The sequence below is a fragment of the Haemaphysalis longicornis genome, unplaced genomic scaffold, assembly GCF_048455015.1.
Source record: "Haemaphysalis longicornis isolate Haplotype H1 unplaced genomic scaffold, Haemaphysalis longicornis Haplotype H1 scaffold_8, whole genome shotgun sequence".
NCBI lineage: Eukaryota > Metazoa > Arthropoda > Arachnida > Ixodida > Ixodidae > Haemaphysalis > Haemaphysalis longicornis.
This window is the reverse complement of record NW_027526445.1, coordinates 49,302,154-49,324,369: the sequence shown is the minus strand read 5'-3', so window position 1 is coordinate 49,324,369 and position 22,216 is coordinate 49,302,154. Positions and strand designations below refer to the sequence as shown.

Below are 22,216 nucleotides of genomic sequence, written 5' to 3'. Positions count from 1 at the left end.
TTAGGGTGTAGCTTTGCACTAGCCGTGAGTAGCCAGGCCAATAAGAGACATCTTTTTCCTCTAAAGGCGGAGTCGAACGCAAGCAACGCAAGCGCAGACTTGGTACATGCGTGTTGCGCTGTTGTAGCCGTGTGTAGTGGAGATTGTCACAGAGCCGAGTATGCGAGCACTGCGGCCAGCGCAGGACCAACATCATGAGCACCAGGAGGAACACAACGAAGCCCCTTCAGCGAACGGGCCACATCGCCACTTCGTACAAGAACGGCGTGCTCGTCTGGGGAGGCTACCGGGTAGGTTCGGCGGCGGAGGAGAACCATTTGCAACGGCAGCGGCCGGTTCGTGTTTTTGTCTCGATATCGGCGTGCTGTATTATTAATAGCCGGCGCACTGCGCGCACGTCCCGCTTTTCCTGGTGCTTACCTTGCGCGTGAGTGCGCTTTCAGGGCACAGTAATTGCACCGCTGACAGCGCGCTCGGTCGGATTTCCGTCCTGAGCTTCGGAAGATGATGCACGCCGTTTTGACTGCCTTAACAAATAATTAAAACCGGGTATGGCATGCCTGCGCTTGCCCTGACAGTACAACGCTTGGACAACGTTGGATGTGCGTTACGTCAACGTTCCGACCTGCATGCTTTTTGTTGTGCCGTCGTTGACAGATGCGTTTTATTTTGCCGATCCCAGGAGACGGAGCGATCTACTAGGTATCTGCCCGGCAACGAACTCTGGTTTTACGACACCTTTCTAGACAAATGGTAAGAGTTTGACGTACTGCATCCGCTTCGAATTGCGTTAATGTGGCGACATCGATGGCAACATTGAAAAAACAAACAAAATGGGCTCTCTCTCTCGAAGTGGTTTCGGAAATGCTATTCTATTCTCGGCGTCGGCTCATGAAACAAATACCTCTTGCGGAGTGGGTTGCACCATGTGCTGCACTTGGCGTGGTGCCAAGATCAGTTGTCGTAAGGGTTATGCCGTTCTCGGTTTTGCCACGAAGACATTAAACGTACCGAAAATTCTTAACTTCATCAAGCACAAGAGAACTACAAAAGAAAAAAAAAAACATCAAAGCTTCTGTCTGTACTTCCGAAAATGCTGCATGTGCTAGCGTTATCACATGAAGGACGGCGTATGCCAGCCACAACGTCACCTGAAGGATTTTAGTGCATTGTAGCCAAGTTCCTTTTCCACAGAAATTGGGTGGTTTGTGGCCAGTTAAATTGAGGACAGATTGTTTCAGCCCAGCACAGACCTAAATGTGCTATAGTGATGAGTCAGCAATTTCTGCAGTCAAGTGATCTTTATTTGGCATTGGCAGCATAAATGATAGTAGCACACAAAAATTAGTGGGTGCACTTGTCTGCTTATGTGCTTGGAATGTGCAAGCACTGTGGGAATTGGCAGCTGTGATCATCACTGGCCAATAGTGGCCAAAAGTCTACGGCACAGAACAATGATGATAAGGAACAACACGTGCTGTCTTGTTCTATTCTTCTTTTTCGTCTGGGTTGTTCTGCTTTTGAGGGTAAGTTGCGCTTGTTAAGAACACTGAGACGGACACGGGAAAAAATGTGCCGTCTTTTCGTGAAAGTCTACGTTTTTTTCCCGTGTCTGTCTCAGTGTTCTTAACAAGCGCAACTTACCCTCAAAAGAATGCTACACCAACTAGCCCGACATCAAGGTTGTTCTGGGCTGTAAGCTTCTGGCCTTGTATAACCAACAAGCCCGGCTGGTTCTTAGTGCCTTTTAGTGGGTGTGTGACTAATCCAAAGACCATTCGGTACTTGGTACTGAGCAGATACAGATCTGCATTCTGGTAGCTGCATGGAACTTGGGCATGACACATGCGATGTGCCAGTCATGTATTGCACGGGGAAGCCAGAGTGCTTTTGCATTTGAAGCACGTGAGCAGGCTTAAGTGTGCCTCGAAAGTTTTGTTCTATGTTGCATTGGTGTACAGTAATGGTAGTCACTTTCCTGTCACCAAGTTTCTTGGTTCTGTTCCTGTTTCTGCCATTGCCGGGTATTTATTGATGCTTGGTTTTTCGCCTCGTGCAGCATATTATGCATTTGCATTGCAAAATGTGAGGAGCGCGTGAAAAGTGTGTGGGGCAATATAAAATGTATTTTCGAAATGCTTTTGAAGGTATGCTTTTTTATCTGCAGAAGCTCAAATAATTGTGCATCCAATTCGTATTCCTACGCCTTTCACTTTGGCTCACATTTTGTTGCTTCTACAGAGCTTGCTGATTGAGTGGAGAGCTTGGCACGATTCTGATGAATTGGCATACAGAACTTTGTTTTGTGACAGTACCTCCAGCAACGAAATAAGCCGAGCCACGTGAGCTGCAGTTAAAATGCAACAGGCAGTTTCTTGCGTTGCATTTTTGGTGTCGAGACATAGCGGCGCGCGTTGTTCTATGCGTACTGCCGTGCCGTGTTTCTTGCTTGCAGTGCAGAGGCTGACTTCGTGCAGTGTTTGGCGCTAGGGCTTTCTTTCTTTATTCCCCATGTCGCGCACACAGTTAGCGGGGCATGAAACAGGTGTAACGTCTGCTGCTTACCTAGCCTTGATTAGGCAGGTTACATATTTCTGCACAGTTTTTGTTTATAAGAGCATTGCAGTTATAATGCTGGCTAGATGCAGGCAGATTGCTATGGAAAACCACACTTGTTGTTGCTGTCGTTGCGCTTTAAACAGTATATTTTTTAGTAACAGAACACAGGCACCATTCACCCTTTCTGTACCATAAAAAAAAAAAGTGCCAAATTTACCGAAAAGTGTTTTTTGCTCAATTTGTAGAGCTTTTTTTTTTCTGAATAAAACGACACCATTATTTTATGAAAACAACGTTCCTTTATTTCTCTGTGTCAAAATGATTGATCGAAGATGGCTTCACCACATGGCTGCAGTGTCTTGAAAAAAAGCACCTTAAGGGCTCCGATATAACCGATAACGAGTATGGTCATCGTGACCAATGATGACTATACTCGTCAATGAGTGAAAGGGTTAAACAAAGTTGTTTTTAGGGGTGAAGCTCCTTAGGGGCTCGGGCTGTTGGCGTTTTCTGTCGTCAAGCGACAGGAGACTCCCACATCACTTGTCGTCAAGAGTTCAAAAGATGGTAAAAAAACAGTGTATAATAGATAAAACTGGTTCAAAATAAACATGACTAACATGATAAATACACTACTAAGCTAAAACAAGCCCTCAAGCACTTTTTTTAGCGTGGACGAGTGTAGCTCATCTTCGGTGGGAACGGTACAACCCGTGTGGCTGAGCTCAGCTAGTCTACGGTAGGCAAAAAGTTAAAGCGCTCAACAGCAAATACAAAACGAACCTAAAAAAATATATCCTGAGAGGTACCGAGAAACGTGTGTGAATAAAGAGAGCAATTCCTAGTGCCAAATGCTGCATTTTCGTCAGCCTTTCTGTGGCAAGCGAGTAAAGTCACGTAGCTAGCATGAAAAAATGTGCACAATGTTGTCTCGACGCCAGAAGTGCGATGCAAGGCGGAGTTGCGGTGCGTTTTGGCAGCCGCTCGCGTGTTGCGGCTTGTTTTGTTGCCGGTTGTACGTGGCACTTTCACTTCATAAATTATAAATTAGGCACTGCATGTGAGCTTCCTGTAGACAACAGTGATATTTCTCAGTTTCAAAATAAGGCAAAGTGCTTTTGCCAGTCTTACTGTTTAACAAGACGTGTTGTAAACGGGAACTTTGCGCAAAATCTGAATTCAAGTGAGTGAATCGTTTACTTAAAAATATATCTGAACTACTCAAAGGAATTGTTTTTTAACAACCTGGACATCCCTTGTCGCAAATTGGCCTTTGTTGGTAAGTTTATAGATTGTTGCCCTCCCATAGCCATGTTCATTGGAATACAAGGATTCAGCTAGTGGCTCAGCAGATATTGCTTATCTGGGAGGACGTCCCATAGGCCTGCGGCATGGAGTGAGAACAAGACATTAGGGGGAACTTCGCTTCCTGTGGCGGCCAGGTAACGTCGCAAGCGCTTCACCTAGGTTAAGGGGGGACGTGGGTCTTAGAACTGTTTCTTTTAATTTTGAAGTAAACTCTGTGAAGCTCGTTTGTCTTGCTGCTTTTTTTCCCACTGGTTTCAAATATGCCATTATTTCTTGAGTCAGTCAATTAGTTCCCAATATAACTAGGGATAATTGGCCATTTTTGGAGGAACAATAGACAAAACAGTGCTATACTCAGTTACAACTCAAGAACGGCACCACCTCATGTAGTGCATCGCTCCGCCAAAGCGCCGGACCCGTGACGTCAGTGCGCGCGCGTTTTGTAAGGGGTTTGCTATGAATGCGTGATATCGTCTGCCTTGTCTCACGCAGTTTGTTTGTCGCCACTGGAGTCGTTTATAAGCATATTAAGTCCAACAAATCACAGGTTCGGCTCTGGCCCTATTTTAAATATCCCTGTAACATCCTACTATGCGCCGCACAGAGAAACATCCGGCTACGGAGATAAGGCACAGCGGCAACTTCCAGTGCCGTTCTTAAGTTGTCACCGAGTATAGTCATTGTAATGGTGCAAGGGGCAATGCCCAGAGGGGATAGGGATGATGTGTACAGATGAAGGGCCACTGTGTCATGCCACGTCGACGCCAGCCTAATGAGGACTCAAAGTCGTTGGACATAATACAGGTTTGTTGTTCAAGACTTTGTAAAGGCAGTACCTAGGACTTGAGTATTTGTTAGTAATGTTCAGTTAGGACTTAATTATTGTTTGGTTCTGTGTTGTTCTGTTTGTAAGTGTGGTTTGCGTTGGGGGTTTTCTTCGTGTAAAATAAATGTTTGTTTTGTTCAACCCGCTAACTGCTCTCCCTGGTCCCTCTCTCTGAGGCGGTTGAGACACTCATGTGACAGTCGCAAAACTGTAATCTTCATATTTTCTAATACTGGGAACACTGGTGAATGCAGTGTGGGAAGCGGCTTTTTGATGCACTGCATGGAACTCACTTTACAGCTCATTAAACTTTGCTGTTTGAATTGGGCGTTCAAAATGGTTTCTAGCCACTAGTGCCAAGTTTAATGAGCTGTACAGTGAGTTTCCAAGCGGTGCATTAAAAAGCCGCTTCCTATGGTGTATTCACCAGTGTTCACAGTACTGGAAAATATGAAGGTTACAGTCTCACGACTGTCACTGTTTTGTCTATTGTTCTTCCAAAAATGGGTAATTCTCTAAATATCCTGGGAATTAATTGACTTAAAAGTAATGGCATGTTTGAAATCAGATGTAAAAGAAGCAGCAAGACTAACGAATTTTCATAGTTTGCTTAAGAATTAAATCGTTAAGACCCATGTCCCCCCTTAAGCTAGCAGCATCTGTCGCAAAAAAAAGACTGCACAGCCGCTTCGATTGACATTCTGCCGCATAGCCATGAAATGAACCGCGGCCGCTATCATTTCGTCCACCACGTGCCGCTACTCCCTCCTTTGCTGTCACAGCTACGAAGCTTTATAGTTTCCATTGACGTTGTCTGGTTGCTTGCCTGCGCCCACCGCTGTGGGCCATTTTGCCTCCTATGTGAATGTTCTTGCTGCATGACCTGTGGTGATTGTGGCTGCATCGAGCACACCCCCGCGAAGAGAGAGTGATTTGTGCTGTGTCCCCACCCGTGTGCAGGAGCCTGCGGTACACGACGGGGGGCGTGCCGCCGGGCACGTCGGGTGCGTTGGCGCAGATTATGGGGGAGACACTGTACCTCTTCGGGGGCTTCCACATGGACCGCAACACCAACGACCTCTACCGGCTGGACCTGACCTCCCTGTGGTGGGAGCTGGTGGAGACCGAGGGGCACCGGCCCACCCCGTGCGACAAGACCGCCGGGTGGACGCACCGCGACTGGTGGGCCGGTTTTTCTGCTTTCTTTTTTTGCACTCGCTGGGTTCCGTGCAGAGCTCTTCAGTACACACCAGTTGCCAAACTCCACTTCAGAATCTGGGCCCTGTGAACACCGCTGCTTCATTGAAGCTGGGGGGCAAGTGTATTGGCGCAGCACCTGAACTTTGCTAAACATTTGCTTCATAACACCGTTGTGTCAAACTGGCAAAAAAAAAAAAATACTGGTTCGGTTATGGTTCAGGATTGGATAAATTCATTTGATCCCAGTTCCGTTCCGGTTTGTGTAAATCACGTATCGAACCGGCTCGCAAACCAGTTTTGGAGCCTTGAACTGGGTTGATTGGTTGAATTATTGGTAAAGTGGGAAAGGCATGTTTTGTAGTTTGAAGGGACGGCAAAAAGCAAAATAAGGACAAAAATTCAAAATGCTGCTTTTTCGTAATAACAGCAGTGTTAACATGCTGTTCAGATGGCAGCTACCAGACGTTTTTTGAAGGGGTTGTACCTGAAGTAAATAGGCTTCACTTGAGACCCCCATGTGTCGATTTCGGCGCTCGCTAAAGATCCCCAGGTGGTCAAAATTAATCCGGAGCCCTCCAAGATGGCGCGCCTCATCGCCTGCGTTGCGTCGGCGTTTTAAACCCTATCGAGATCACCAGGTGGTTGGAATGCATCCGCAACCCTCCACTGTGGCTTGCCTGCTAGCCTTTGTCTGGCTTCTGTTTGTAAAACCTCAGAGTGCATAAGTGCTAATGACTTTTGAAAGCTGGTTATCGTACAAGCGAAGCAAAAATTGAGACTGCATAATGTGGTAGATGCATGATGGTGCGGGATGCTTCTGATTTGTAAGAAACCCATAGCGGCTGAAGATTATACTTGCAGAGCGAAGCCTGGTCAACACTAAGTAAGCTGTTTTATTTAGTGACCCTAAAAAAGCCTCTACAGTCCCATTTTGTATCTGCTCTACAGGGAGACATGGTTGTGTGCCATGGTAAGGATGAAGAACAAGCTATTCTGCTTCCCCAAAAATGCACCCTGCATAAAAAAGATGTCCTTGCACATTGTAGAGCAATGGTCACCACTTGGTGAGGACATATCCTGACCAAGTTCTCATGAAGCGGCTGTGACTCCACTAGTGGTTTGAAAGTACTCTGATGACAAGCAGTGTTGTTCCAACCTTTTACCCAGGGGGAGAACCACACTGGTGGCAAGGAACTCGTGTGATACCAGTGTAGCAAAATTAACTCTGCCTCCTTGCGAATAGGTTGGTTGATCAGAACTACCAAAGTTCTGAGAGTTGTTAGTGGTACCCGACATGGTTTTGCTCTGCTTTTGTTGTGGCCAGCTTAATCGCTACGTTGCAAGTTAGTCTTGGATGTTGGACGAAACAACTGCCGATGCTACCTTGAAAATCGCAGTGATGATGGTTGTCTATTTTAATGACGCAAGGCCAACAAAGGGCGAAAAGGGCCTCAAAAAATATTTAACTCGGAAGTGAAACATTTCTGCTCATCAACCTGACCTGCAGTGAGCTGCGACCAGCGAGTAGCGTACCGTGCATTCCGGTGGTGGTGACCTCTTTTCCCTTCCCTGCAGCCTGTACGTGTTTGGTGGGTTTGGCGTAACCCCACGGCAGGGTGTACCGCGGCCACCCGACTTTGCCTATGTCCATGACCTGCAAGCACCCTGGGTGAGTGCACTCTCTCTGTGGGTGGACAGAAGAGGTGGTTCCCCCGCAATGGCTCTATTCAGCCTGCATGTTGCCCTTGCCCCCCCCCCCCCCCCCCCCCCCACCCCCCAAACTGACTAGAAAGCAAGAGCGGCGTTAAATGCGATAGCATTAGTTGGTCCCACCTTTTTGGTGCCTGTCCGTCTGCTAGCTTGGTAGTTTGTATGGAGGTGGTGCGGAGAAGTTGGAATTCTCCTAAGCTGCGTTTCCTCTGTCTCTCCGCATCAGTAAGCACGCACGCACTGTTGCATTCGAAGTCCGGTCCCCGAATTTGAGCCCAGTGAGTTGCCGCTGCGCCAGCTTGGCACCCTGCCAAAGGGAAAACAAGTTGGGTGCGTGTCAGTTGATGAATATTTAATGGTGCTGGTTTCTAAGGTGGATTAGTGATTGATTAGAAATTAATAGTAGTGATTAGTGAGGTGGAATAAAGTAGGCTAAGATGGAATAAAGATGGTGGAATAGCGTGCCTGTTGCGTCAACTTGCGGAGGCGTCATTTAAAGGGTACCCGTTGCAACAGTGTGCCAGGCTTTCAAATGCCTTCAAAGCCCGTAAGCAGGCCGAAGTGTTTGGAGAAATTCTTTTTATTTGTTTTACTTGTCTCCGCCTCTTAATGAAACAACATAACATCACTTGTTGAGCTAGTGGTTTTACTGTTTCACTGGAAATAAGAAAAGGGCGCTAAACGGAAGTAGACAAAGCGACGTGAATAAATAGTTGGAAGTTTGCGCTTGTATATGTCTTTCTTGTCCCGTTCGTCTATGTTCGTTTAGCCCCCCTTTTCTTATTTCTTAAACAAAGTCTCGTCTTTGTCACGACTTATTAGGGTAGCTTTTAGCTGGGTGTGCTGACTCGCTGTGTTTGGCAGTGTTTTTTTTGGGCCGGCAAGATGGAACGTCACAGCTTCCCACTGTGTAGGGCTTCGTTCCTTTATTTAACCACGTGCCCGTGTACTATACTGCATCCATCACTGTGCACAGCCAGACAGATGACTCCGGGCAGTGCAAATGTCTGACAGCATTTTTCTCTGTGTTGCTTTTGGCAGGGAATGACAAACTACTGCTCTCAGTTTTCTCCCGTGGGCTTTTAGGGGTGCTGTAAAAAAATACACTGGGTGGTATCATCTGTTTAAGTGGGAACCTGCAGGATGTGTGGTAATTTGATAATGACACTGCATTCTCAGTGCTGGGCTATTCCACAAGAGATGCATGTACACTTGCATTTTATTTCGTTATTTTTTTACGAATTACATGCTTGCCTATTAACGAGAACAGCAGTCTAGCATTTGGCCCAATTAAAATTTGTTTTTGCTTACTGCAGGATGCAAAATGTGCTGTACACTTAGTATTGCTATGCCGGAGAACTAGCGCAGGTATGTATTTTGTTTTCAAACATATTTTAGATGGAGCTCTTCCACTTTGCTGTGCACAAAGCCGCAGAGGTAGAGAAACAAAACTGGAGCTGCCGGAAACAGCTTGCCACTCGTGGCACATTCACTACATTCATTTTCTCACAGGTACGGACGTCATGGGAAAGCAGGGTTCCTTTTCGGGCCATTAGTTGGCATGCGCAAACTTGTAGGCAAAACTGTAGAGAACAAAAACAAAATGCTAGTGTACACTCACTCTCGGTCACTTGTGGGATAGCTGTGCTGAGCTTGTTGTAACGCTTTGGCTTGCCTGTTTCGATGCAGCGGGGGTGGACCAATCAGCTGGTGGCCTTCGACATCCACACCAACACTTGGAGCTGGCCGCATTACAAGGTGGGTGGCAACACTGGGCGGGGATGGAGAACAGAGTCCTGAGGGCTACCCTTTATTAGTAAGGGGCCATGAAGACAAAATATCACTTTGTTCGATTTGAAAGAGCTGGACCTTGGTAACTTGCTCAGCTTCATTCTATCCACGAAAGAGTTTTTTTTTTTTAAACCTGACCAATGCAAGAAATATCGAAACACTTTCAGATTTCAGGCTACAGTGGCGTAATAAGGGCAGGAATGATGTAAAATGGGCCAGCCGCAATAACGTAGTTATCACAGTTTTAACTTTTCGTAGCGTTCAAGTGACGAGATTGAACAGATCTCAAGGCCTTACTACAATCACTCAGTCGTGTTTCTTGGCGGTGGCTTGGGTTGGTGGCTGCCAGTCGCACAATCGGGCACAATTGGTGTCACTGTAGTTGAACAAAGCAGACTTTCTAATGGACCAAACTGCCATTCTGTCTTCATGGCCAAAAGTACGAACACAGTGGGTTCCACACGATGCCATCGCAGCCTCCTGCTTAAATTCCGGAGGCTCTCAGTTTGAAGTCTTCGCCAGATGTGGGCGTCGGAAACGGAGAGCGAAGGGTGAGGAGGGGGATAAGTGCGACTAAAATTTATTTTGCACTTGTTCAGGACTTGTGCAGGTGCATCTTCTATTCACTTAACGGGGAAAAGAGATTGAAAAGAAGGCACTTCCGATGGTACCTATCAACTGCTTACCGCACAACGCTTGCCTGCATATTCACGGAGGCACATTTCCTGTCATTGAGATGAATTAGAGACGGCTCTTACGCGGTTTTGTTTTGGCGGCTTGTGCGATAAGGCAGACAGTAGGTCTCCTCTATTTGTCATTTGGACTGCCCAGAACTGCTCCAAACCAGCTCCATATTTTATTTTCTCATAGATTTCCTACTGCGCGAGCAGGTTTAGATTGCTGCCCGAAAAGTGTTTGAAACTGTTCTCAATGGGCAGATAAAAGTCACCACTCCTACCTTGGACTTCGTGGTGAGCAAACTCAAGTGCACTGTCACAGTCATGACAGTCACAGATGTTGTCCTTTGCACTGTTTTATGCCGCTGTGATCAGCCATTACCCCCGTTACTCGGGCACTTGCAACGGCCATTAACGCAAACTGCAGTTGAATGCCACAATGGCTGTGAGAACTGAACAGAGGTGGCTGTGCTCACATGACAGTTTCCATGTTCAGTTCCATTTGGATGATTCATCATTTGGTTTTTGAAATTTTACCTCACAAACTAAAAAAAAAATTTTTTTTTCTCAGTGTTTTTTACCCTTTGCAACAATTTTTTGTAACAGTACTGGAGAAGTTCATTTAGCCGATCCAGTCTGATCCATGATGTTGCACACAGCCTGTTCACACATTTCACTTGCAAGCTTGTTGCCGTCATCCATATGTACAGTCCTGTCCACTCATAGCAATATCCAAGTGCCAAGAAAATCCCTTCGTTGTAGCCAATAATTGTTATAAGCGGGTTGTGAAATAAACAGGCAAGACAGAGCTGAAAACATAATATTCGCATGGAAGCAAGGTCGTACTACTACTTATTTGCAGAAAAGATGCCATAGTCGGTCAGCGTTGTTTTCTGCACGGGAAGCTGGCGCACATATTTCTCAAGAGCATCTGTAGGTGCTTCACCCAGCTGTGCGAAGGATCCTTGGCATAAACAAAGTCCCTGGGGGACTGTACCATGCGTTGGACCTCCTGCGAATGCGAAGACACTACCTGAATAAGCTGCACAACTACATCATCAGAGTCGTCACTGCCAGCGCTGTCCGCAGCATGTATCCGAATAATGATACGGAAACAGTAGTTATGATGTCCTTTCCACGGAAAGACGGAGGCAGTTGAAGAGGCACTGAGTCAAATTCAAAGCGGCGCGCACATGACACATGAGTGGCGCGAGCGAGCGGACATGGGGACGAGGCCAAAGTAGTGGTGCCGGGAGGGGTGTTTGGAAGGAAAACTGCTCTCTTCCTCCTCTCGCTTCTCATAAGCGGCGCAGTCAACTCGTTTTCTGAGGGGTGGACGGAATGCGAGGAGCATCGCGGTGCATGCCAGCAGCATGGAGAGCCAGTGGCAGCTCGCATTTTCGATGCATGCTGTAACCGTATTCCATCGATATATCTGATATCGCGGCACTGGAGCATTGTATTAAACGGTTTATTTTGCCATAGAAGGCATACAAAAGTGGATGGTGCCATAGTTGTTCATTGTTATAGCTGATATGTTATAAACGGAATCGTTATAAGTGGGCTCGAGTGTGTACGGGTGCATTATGTTTCTGAGCCTGCATTTGGTCAAGGCGGTCCTGCCATAAGTTGATTATCAAGTGTGTCAGCGACGGTGTCCACACGAAGCATTTTTGCGGCAGTGCATTCACCTGCAGCGGGAACATGTTTCTGGGGGCTGCCATCTTGCCTACCTGACGACGGAATGGATAGAAAGAGCCGGAACAGAGACTGGCAAGCTCCATTGGTGTCTACCGCGGTTGAGTTTTCTGCGGCGCTTGTGCTGCCGTCAACCTCTGCCTAATGGCTGTTAAGGGCAACTGCCATTTTCTTCAACAGACATTGGAGTGCCCGTGTAACAAGGTTATTCATAACTTGCCCAAGCTACCCACGCATCAGCTGTAGCGGAACTGATTGCTATGTAGTGAAGGGAGTCTCAGTGTTATACAAGTGCTACACAAGCGTTTGTAAGGACATTTGAGTAGAATGACCTTCGAATTGTCAAATGCCCTTCATAGTGGAAGGTGTTTGGCTGGACTACATGACAATTCTTAAAGGCAGTTGAACGCATGGAGTTGGAAGTCTCTGTGTCCGCCCGCCTTGTTTCAGTGTAGCCACTCCTGCCCTGTTTTGGTTTTGTAGTTTGGAAAAAATTTCATTCCAAAGTTACAGCGGGCTAAAATCACCTTCGTGAGGGATAAAATTAATTACAATTGACGTGCATGCACAAAATAGAATGGCCAATGTGTCCTGTGTTTTCTTTTTTTTTTAGTTTTCACACTGCTGGTGTCGAATATAAAACAAACAAAAAGTGACAAATTATAAAGAGTATGCTCTTTGCAAACCGAGTTTTACTTGTAAATATAATTTGTGACACCAGCATGCAGTAACTGCATCCTAGTGTATGAATGTTTGTGTTTCAAAGGGGCCTTTGAAAACCTCGAAGGTTGTTGGTGGTGCTCCTCTGATTCAACTGGCATTTGAACCAAATTTCTTTGGAAAACGTTCTGTAGCAGTTCAAAGGTGGCATTTGAGTCGAATGACATCCAGTTCAAAGGCCTTAGAAGAGCCCCTTAAATGCCAGGGGTATTGTCAGAAGTGTTAAGAGAGGGTGCTGTTCCAGGGCCACGCCCCCGTGGCGCGAGCGGCGCATGCGGCTGCCCAAGTGGGCGACCAGGTGTTCATCTTTGGGGGCCGGCACCAGCACAGCCGGCTGAACGACATCCACCGGCTGGACCTGGACGCCATGCAGTGGAGCGGCGCGTGAGTGGACCACCCGGCTTGACTCGTTCATGTGCCTAGTGTGCACCGAGGTGTGCTGCTTAGGCTTAGGGAACTCAGGCTTTCACAGAGGCGTCAGAGGTATCTTGGACATGGGAAGGTATGAGGTTGCCATCATTAAAAAAAGAAGCAAAAAGCGAATTTTGGGAAGTATTGCATAAGCCAGATCGTAGGTCAAACCTTCTGTTATACAGTTGAACCTCGATATAACGAACCTCGATTTAACGAAATTCACGATATAACGAATTTTTTCAAGTTTTCTATCAAAATTTTGCTAAATCCATGTATTTTTATCTCGATTTTACGAAGTAATTTCGTGCGGCGCTTTCGATTTAACGAAGTCATGGCGAGAAAGGAAGAATGAAATTCCACTCGAGGCACGTTTTATTTTGCCTCTCAGAGCCTACATTGAAAACATTCAGCACTCACACTAACTCTTAAAATGCTAAAATGGAAGAAAAGCGGTGAATTATGCGGTTGACAACATTAAAAGCGATGAAAGAAGCTGCTCAACAACCGCTAGCGGTCATGGACGGTTTAATAGTGCGGCCACCATTTGGACGTCTTCATCCTTGCCTACGCCAGCGCCCTCTATGCTTAGGCTGCCGAAGCCTACTTCAAGTGTTTTGTTCTACGCATCCTTGCTCACAGTGCTGCTGATCTAGGTTGTGCTCGCTGATAACCACATAAATATTTTGTTCGTCCATCATTAGATGAGTCTTATAAGCAGCATGAGCACTCCAAGGGAAAGAAAAGTGTTCCGAACTAGAGCCTGAGGAAGTGTCGGTGAAACCAAAGGCCACCGAAGTGATGGATGCCATCGACGTTCTGCGGACGCACACTGGTGCACGCGAATGTTTAAGAGCAAGCCTTGTTAGCGCTGTCAGCATACAAGCGTCACGTAAAGCCCACCCTGGTCAAGAAACGTCAAACACTGCTTACGGACTTGTTCACTGCGGCTTGAACATCGAGTGCTGGTGGCAATAAATTGCTCATTGTGTTCATTATGTGTTCATGAGACAGCTGCGATGCAGAGAGATCGGTTTCTTTAGGGCTCAGCGGGCATAAAAGTAATTGCTTAATCAAATTTGCCCAGAAGATATTTAATGTAAGCTTTCCGCTTTAGCGGGAGCACGTAAGCGCTGCTCCACAAAGTGAAGCGGTCCGTGTGTACTCCGCTCAACTCTCAATCATGGCTTTATCTCGAGTGTCGTGGTTGCATTGCGCCCATACTGCAGAGCCTTTGTGCATGAAAAAAGTCTTTCGAAAGCTTTATAGCACCCTTCCGCTGTTGGCCCGCCACACCCCTCCTACCACTGAATGGACGAAAAGAGGCGTAACTTCGAACCAGCACCTCGCCGAGGTGAAGTTCACGGGGCATGGACGCGGGTTCAATTTACTAACAGCGGCATTTAGTAGTGACGCAATGAAAAAAAGAAAAAGTGGAAACCTAGTCTGCTATCATATTTAATGAGGCGTTGCGGAAAAAGCACCGGTTTTACGACGACGCAAACTACTGTCGGCTATCCGAATTCCATTGCCTAAGTGTTGAAGCTCTTAATTCACGCAATTTTCACAGCCAGTTTTAGTACAAATTTCGCTCTAAGTGGAGGAGTAACTATATATCAGTTGTTTCTGAGCGATGGGCAAGGTTTTGAAATCTCAATAACTGGTTAAATTAACTGTAAAATCGAAACCTCGATTTAACGAAATTTTCGCCCACAAGTACGACTTCGTTATATCGAGGTTTAACTGTGTATCACAGGCCCAGTGGACGGACAGAGGAGCTCAACTTCTTTGAAAACAAGCTTGTAGTAAATTGCAGAGTGTAGTTGTGCTCTTTGATCCGAGAAACTGCTACGTCAAAGTTGTCTATGACCTAGCGTCACCGTATAGTGCAGCGTGGAATGAAAAATAGGTGGGAAGGTTAGAAAATGGCACCCTGCGCTTTCGCACAGGGTTGCAGGTCCATCATTGTTCCCAGATTCAGCAGCACGGTACCAATCGCACGTTGGTTGTAGTGCTGCAGAGCTGCAGCTCGTAGAAGGCTGGTTTGGGGGTCGCTTTGATCTCGGCCTTTGTGTGCAACTTCCCTTCTGCTGTCCCGATATCTGCTTTGGCAACTTCCCTACAGCACTGGCCCTCATTTGTGACCGGTGGGGTGAATGGCCCGTGCAGGCTGGCCACTGTGGGGGAGAAGCCCCGTGGCCGTTCCTGGCACAGCTTCACGGCCCTGTCATCCAGCCGCATCGTCCTCTACGGGGGCTTCAGCCAGACCGAGGAACCCCTGGGTGAGTGCGGCACCCCACGCATGTGGGTCCTTGAAGAGCTCTTGCGTTCAGCGCCTTGAAGGTCCTGGAATTTGTAGGAGGGCTTGAAAATGGTGGAATATTTCTCTAATTTTTTTTAATACTCGTGAAAGCATCGTGAGGCTACGTAAGGAGTGACTGTGGGTCTGTTGTGTGGTTGATCTTCTTTAGTGAATATAAGTTTGCCTTTTGCGAAGTGCTTGTGCGTGTAACTCTGACAAACAGTTATGAGAAATCGTCAAAGAAAGGAATGCCACTGGAGCCATTGCTTCGACAAGGGGGACTTATCTGAAGATGACTTCACTTGTTGCACCATTGGCTCCTGCAGTGTTCCCATTTTTTTTTATGATTTCTGGTCATTTCACGCCTCCATCTTCTGAACATTGGTTGTAGTATTTATATTTCTAACAGGCGGTGTGGTTCTTCACAGTCCATGTGCTGAGCCTGGAAACTAGTCAGAAACCCGTTAAATTTGTGTCCTACAAACCAGCATAAACTTTGCACCATTTAGCTATGGAGCAGTTTCTGGGTGCCTAGCATGGGGCTAGGTTACAGGTGGATCAACTCTTCTGTAACCGCACCTATTCAAAATCGGTCAATTTGAACGATACCTTGGGAGCCCTTTTTCATAGCATTCCAGGCGTTTCTGGAACAAGTAAACCTATTTGGAGTTAGCTCAGAAAATGCCTTATCAAACACAGCTTTGTTTTCGTTTTGGCAACAAAAACGTGATTTTTGACATACATTTGCATCGCCTGGGTGTAGAAAAAGGGGCGTGGTCATTGCGCATCACTGCTGCCAGACAAGGAGTGCCGCTCGTAATTACTCTGCATCAGCATTTGGTTTTTGTTATCAGGGCCCAAATGGTGACTCAGAAGAGGATTTTTAATCGTCAGGTTTGCACTCTGACAGTAATAATCCCTGAAATAGGCTGAAAATAGCAAGCAGTGCCTGTTTGCCAAGCTACTTTATGATTTGAGGCAGTTTTATTGCCTTTGCGCACATTGTTATGAGTTGTGTTGTAGTTCTACTTACCATGGGACCATTCGCAAACAGTGTACAACAGTTTCGGTTTTGTTTCTGCATCGCGAAACTCATAATTGGCGCTACTACGCTGTTACCCAACTTCAAGTCTAACTGCCATGGCGGGCGCCTTCAGCGTCCACTACTGATCCTCGAAAAAAAGCATGCCGTTCCTGATTTCACCCCACCCTAGCCCGGTTTCTGTGAAAAGAGCTTTCGATGCAAGTCAGAAGATAACACCCAGTCGCCAGATATCAGTTCCATTGAGGAGAGCGCTTCAAACTGTCTTTGCCCACCGTGAGCTGTGTGCCGGCCAGTTTCATTTCCACACAAGGATATCTGCGGAGGTTTAGTATTTCTCCTTAGTTGAACTGTCTGTTTGGACAAAGTCTATTTTTGGAGTTTTGTACTGTTTCCTTTCAAGAATGTTAGGTGGCGCTGCAATGCAGGAGGCTCGCAGTGTTGAACTTATTTATTGCGCAACAGCTACTCGGTGACAGCTTTCAGGGCACGATTCTAGTGCATTGCACCTCATTTCTGCAAGCAGGGCTACAGTAGCTAGTAAGATGATCATAAATTGAAGGTTTAACTTTTGAGACATAACTGACAGGGGACGTCAACAAGCATCAACCACCGGGTTCCGTTTTCAACTGCATGCAGGTTTTCCCACATCATGTTCTTGTCCCAAAGACTGTGCTAGACGTAAATGCAAAGTCAGTCATTGACAAGATGTTCTTATGGCATGCAGGGACAAATTGGTGCCTCTGATAATGTCAAACTGTCAGATTTCTTCCAGGAAACCACCAAAAATTGTGCATTTTTTGAAGGTTGGGCTTCACTACATGGTGCGGGCCCCATGCGTGCTCACATTTTTTTTATATCTGACAAACTGTTCCGCCCAAGTCAATATTTTTTCTAGGACATGTTCTTGAAATGTTTCCCTACAAAATGTATATTCAGAATTTTTTCTACTACTGGTGGTTTGTTATGCACAACTCCTTGTTTATCATTTTTTATGACGACTTGAAAAAAAATTGATTTTGATATTTTTTTCGCAACTATGATAGATGAACACATTTAAAGAACTGGTGTTGTTGGAAAGGGCATTAAATGTGCATTTTAAGTTGCTTTAATTAGTGCTTAACCAATATGTTTACCAGAAAAAAGAATGTTTTCCCAGGCCCCCAAAAATCGGTCAATTTTCCGCGGTGACGAAAGAGCTATCTTGTTCTAGGTTTAACAGTAGCTGCCAATGCAATAAAGCCTTCTGGGTTTCTTGTAAAGCCACTTGCACTGCTTGCACTTTTTTTGCTGCGCAATAATGTTTGGGCATTTCCACACTACGCTAGTTCCCTAAGTAACAGATGTCATCAGAGCACACGTTGAAATTTTGTTGTGACAAACATTGGTGTTGCAAGTGGCGAAACAGTTGCAGTCGCTCGCCAAACCACCTTGGGAGCATTTTAGGATTTGCCTCTAGTGTGACCGAGGTTTCTTGCTTTCTTTCAACCCTGCTCCTCCTCTGTGCTGAGTGTGTCTTCCCCCTGCTGCCCTGGTGTGCAGCGGACTGCTGGCTGTTTGTGGTGCCGTGCGTGACGTGGGTGCGGGTGGAGCTGGAGCTGCCCCCCCGGCTCTGGCACTCGGCCTGCCTCAGCCGCGAGGGGGAGGTGGTCGTCTTCGGCGGCTGCGCGGGGAACATCTTCCAGCGGGGGGGCATTCACGCGGTGAGTAAGTGGCTGATTGAGGGTGCGCTCTCTCTCTCTGGAGGAGGGCACAGTTCTCTCACCATCAGTTTCCTTGTCCCGCAACTGTTCTAACTAGGACAGTGCGTAGAGGTTTGCTCATAAGAGAATGGAATTACAGTATCGCTGGAGGGAGCGATTTGTTTGAGAACTACCGATAGACCGTGTGAACACAAGGCTCGGGGGCGTCCACTATGCACATCAACTGTCCCAAAGTAGTGAATGGAAGGTAGCTGGCAAAGGAGCTACCCTTCACTAGAAATGTGCCCTTGTTTGGTACTGCTTTCTTCCGCGTGCCTGTTCACGGTTCTCTGGGTTTACTGGCACCCAGCGAGCACTGGTGCCACCTGGAGAGGCCCACCTAAAACTTGTCGCAGAAGTGCGACCCACTGTAGTGTAGCAGTGCTGTCTGGCGCCACGTGCTGGGGTGTGTCGTCTGCTAGCGGTGCTCAACCTGAGGGATTCACCTCTCTTCTTAGCGACAAACACAGAGTTGGGATCGCAGGGCTTCATAATTCTCGCACACCATAGGAAAATTGATACCTTGCAAGGCTGCCTTTGCCTCAGGGGTCGTTGGCATTGTCACAGTTCTGTGTGTGTGCAGCAAATCGCCTGAAACTGTTTGCCAAGCTGCAAATTAATTGCTCATTGTATCGCTGTGATTTCTAGCTGTCCAAGCGTGAAGGGAAAGATATTTTTGTCTGTATAGGTGAATAAATTTGTGGGGGTGCGAATATCCGAGAGTTGAATTCAGATGCAAAAATTGAGTAATTTGAAGTTTGAGTGTTGGACTGCCTAATAATGATGATTCCAGGTAATTTAAAACTTTGTTAGTACTTCTCTCAACCACTGGGCAGGCCTGCGAATTATTTTACATTACAGAAAAACAAATCAAAGCCCCTTTCTTAAGAGAGAGACGGTTAAAGTGCAAAGCTTTCTGAATACAAACTGAGTCAGATCAAAGTCCAAAGCCAATGCCTGTGCAGTGAACCCAAAGGAAAGGCTGAGTGACCCAAGTGCTGTGATGATGCAGTCAGATAGGTGTCGGCTTCAGTGCGCCAGGGACGCAGGTTTGATTCCCACCAAGGCTTTTTTTTTTTTCTCTCTCTCTCTCTTTCTTTTTCTCTTTCGTTTTTTAGGGGCTTGGTTTTTTAAAACACTATCGCGAGCTTCCTGTGCCTTCGTGGAGACCTATTGTGTAAAGTTGGCTTTCTGACAGTGTGTTTTGGCATTCTTGTACATTGCCATCAGTGAGGCGGCATATGAAGTGCTTCTTTAATAACAAAGTGGCACACAAATATTGGATGAGATAGTTGCTTTGCAAGTAGATTGCATTCCACTTCTCAGCAGTGCAGTCATGGGGTCCTAATGGGTTACTTCCCCTTGCAGGAAGACACAGTCATCAGGCTGTCCTTTTCACCCAGGAGTCTGTACCGGTGAGTTGCAGCTGAAAACGTTCCTTCTCTGTGGGTGTCTGTTTTATTGGTGGTCCTCCCTAGTGGTGGGGCCATTCAACTGCTCAGAGCAGCACAAGCTCCCCCCCCCCTTTGTGTTGCGCTGCCAGAAAATATCGAGGGAAAACGGACATTCGGATGCGGGGCCATGAGAGTTAGGAGCAGAGTGTGCTTGCAGCACATGGCTCCAGGTCTTGGCCGATGGGTGCCAACCACAATCGGACACTTATACTGCTGCTTGACAAAAAGGATTACGTCCGAACTGAGCACTGAAACGGGGTAACTTCAGGTCGGCACTGTTGCGCTACTGGTGTGGGGCAGGCCAGTGCTGGTTGCAGTACTCGTATGTGTGTGGTGTAATAGTACTGCCTCAAAGCCCGCTGGATCTGGGGGTGCAGGGAAGAAGTGCTTGGAGCTGTGAATATTTGTGCAACTTTTTCAAGGGCAGTTTACTGATTTGCCTTATCGTGGTGCGCAGTCCTTTCTGCGCCCATTCGTAAAATGTGTCCACATAGTGTAACTTGTGTAGGCAGTGTTACAGTTCAACAAAAGAACTGATGCTTTTGATGCAAAAGCCAAGATTTGCTTCGCAACCAAGGCAAAAGGATAGGCACCCAAGTGAGTGACATTACTCTGGGTTTTTAGCCTTTGCATGAACAACAACACAAAGCATGCGCTTCTGAAGTCTGAATGCTTGTGTATACTACAGAGGAAATGCAGGTCGTGCTTGATTATCATGACCACTGGCCACCAGGCAGCCAGTGTGGATGCAGCACTGTTGCGCTTTGCCGTGTGCAGGATCTGCCTGGACAGTGCACTGCGTCTGTGGCCCCTGCTGCAGTCGCAGTGGCCCTCCCTGCCCCCGTCCGTGCGAGACACGCTGTACCTCATGCACGGAAACACCCACGGCTCGGGGCTGGACGGCTCGTGACGGAGCCCTGCGGATGGAGAATCTCTTTCGACGGGAGAAGGAGACACTGTGTACATAAAATCCACAAGTCACAACGGACAAGCTAACTTATTCCGACAGAGTAAAATTCTATTGACCAGCCAGTTGTGTGTGCCAGCGTCATTCTCGACATCCTCCAGGCTCAGTTTTCATGATGGAATGGTGGGAGCTGTGTTCTGATGTTGTTGGACCTTGCTTGTTATCATCTCACTCGGCTGTGTGGCGAAATATGTATAGGCATAGTGTATGTGTTGGGAAGGCTAGAGTGAAATAGTGCACCCTTGATGTGAAATAGTGCACCAAAAGTAAAAAAAACAAAAAAAGGGAATAAGCAAGAACCAGTGCTGAATCCTAATGAAAGATTACTTAGCAACATCTGTTTGTATACTTGGGCAGCTTTTGTGTGTGGGGAGTGAAAATTGACATGCCAAAATAAAGACCACAGCAAGACCTTCAGAGCCACAAGCATATTGTACATGGTTCTCCATTCTCGATTTATTTTTAAGTTTCCCGACACAAAAAAGTGTTGAGATTTCATGCGTGATAGAGATCCCCAGGTGGTCGAAATCATTGCTGAATCATAGCTGTGTATCTGAGCTGAAGTGTAGCTTTGGCACATAAAAAGAAAACACCCAAGCATTTGAACTTTCAAAACATTTTTTTTTTGTCTCAAATTGCGAGTTTATGCGCTGCAAAGTTAGCCAGCGTTTATTTTGAAGCCCTTGTACCTGACTATGCGTTTTGCGCACTTCTGGTAGCAATCAAACAACACTGGAGCAGAACACGGGGCCTCTGAAATTGATCAAAAGTGCTCAGCATAGCACTTTTGTTTATTTTTGTTTACGTTAAATAGTTGTGCTGAAATTGCTTGTACACGCAGCTGCAAAGGCCACAACTCGTGACCGTTGATCTTGGTAATTTGAGAACATCGTCACCTGTACAACAAATGGCGTCACCATTGTGAAAACTTTTAATGAAACCAGTGAAATGAAGGCGCAAATGATAATTTGAGCACAGCATTCAAGATCAGGCCAGCTGTTATCCCCAGCCAATGTGCTGCAACTGCCACAGCATTGCGAACAGCAAAGCTGAAGAGCATTAAAGAAATAGGCGCTCCTTTGATATGCAGTGACTCCATGAACCCTTGCAGTGTGGCCGGTACATTTTCACATTTCTCTTCCGCAGTGTCACTGACGGACCAGTACGTTCTCCATTGTGTGTTCCAGAATTCGCGCCATAGCGCAAACCGGGCGCACCTGGGCTGTTCGAACTATTTGGAAAATCTTTCTAGTAGATCGTATTTTCACTCGGAAGCTCTCTACGACGGCATATTGAAGAGTATGGAGCGTCTGTGCCCACCCTTTGTTGCTGGGGGGCATGTTCACTCCGCGTGCTGTACTCTGTTGGGATGAGTGACCATGCGGCACTCGTGCGATTGTGCAAGGGTTGTTATGCCCATGGTTGTGCCATCCGCAACAGGTTTCTAGGTTTTTTAAAATGGAAGTGTTTTATGCCGGGATCCACCAAAATCTGACTGACGTCGTATCCGTCACGGAAATGACATTTCCAGAAAAACGCGGCTGCGCCAGGATTCGAGCTGGGTGCTCCATCGCCACAACAGGAGGTGCCAGGCGCTTTACCGACTCCGCTACGAGCTAGAGCGCAAACAGACGTATGAACGCGCCATATATCTTTCCTATAACCTCCTCAATTCCGATGGTGCTGCCGTCTAAGAGAGGTGAAGCAAAGTAGTGCATCACAATGCTAATGAGCGCCGACAGTTGGCGCCAGCTGAGCTCCATGCTGGAGCCATAACTTGGAGCAGGCCGAATAGCTAAAGCTGCCTCT

The 22,216-nt window shown here is 46.8% G+C and overlaps 1 protein-coding gene across 2 annotated transcripts; it reads left to right on the top strand.

Annotated features, from left to right (window-relative positions):
- The first annotated feature begins 70 nt into the window (after nt 1-70).
- LOC144149451 (kelch domain-containing protein 2-like) lies at nt 71-20,472 on the top strand. Of its 2 annotated transcripts, none has more exons than XM_077681023.1 (10): nt 71-290; nt 683-753; nt 5,654-5,875; nt 7,469-7,562; nt 9,293-9,361; nt 12,734-12,873; nt 15,070-15,182; nt 17,787-17,947; nt 19,355-19,401; nt 20,218-20,472. In XM_077681023.1, the coding sequence occupies exons 1-10, from the start codon at nt 195-197 to the stop codon at nt 20,348-20,350; spliced, it is 1,146 nt and encodes a 381-aa protein (XP_077537149.1). In that variant the 5' UTR covers nt 71-194; the 3' UTR covers nt 20,351-20,472. The 2 variants fall into 2 exon arrangements, with proteins under 2 accessions (XP_077537149.1, XP_077537148.1); XM_077681022.1 differs by having other exon boundaries at nt 71-335.
- The last annotated feature ends 1,744 nt before the right edge of the window (nt 20,473-22,216 follow it).

What these genes read in the sequence shown, in the direction of transcription:
- LOC144149451 (XM_077681022.1), top strand. Translation starts at nt 195, where the DNA reads ATGAGCACCAGGAGGAACACAACGAAGCCCCTTCAGCGAACGGGCCAC. An exon ending in ATGACCTGCAAGCACCCTGG is followed by an intron (nt 7,563 to 9,292) that starts GTGAGTGCACTC and finishes GTTTCGATGCAG; the next exon opens with CGGGGGTGGACCAATCAGCT. An exon ending in GCCATGCAGTGGAGCGGCGC is followed by an intron (nt 12,874 to 15,069) that starts GTGAGTGGACCA and finishes TGGCCCGTGCAG; the next exon opens with GCTGGCCACTGTGGGGGAGA.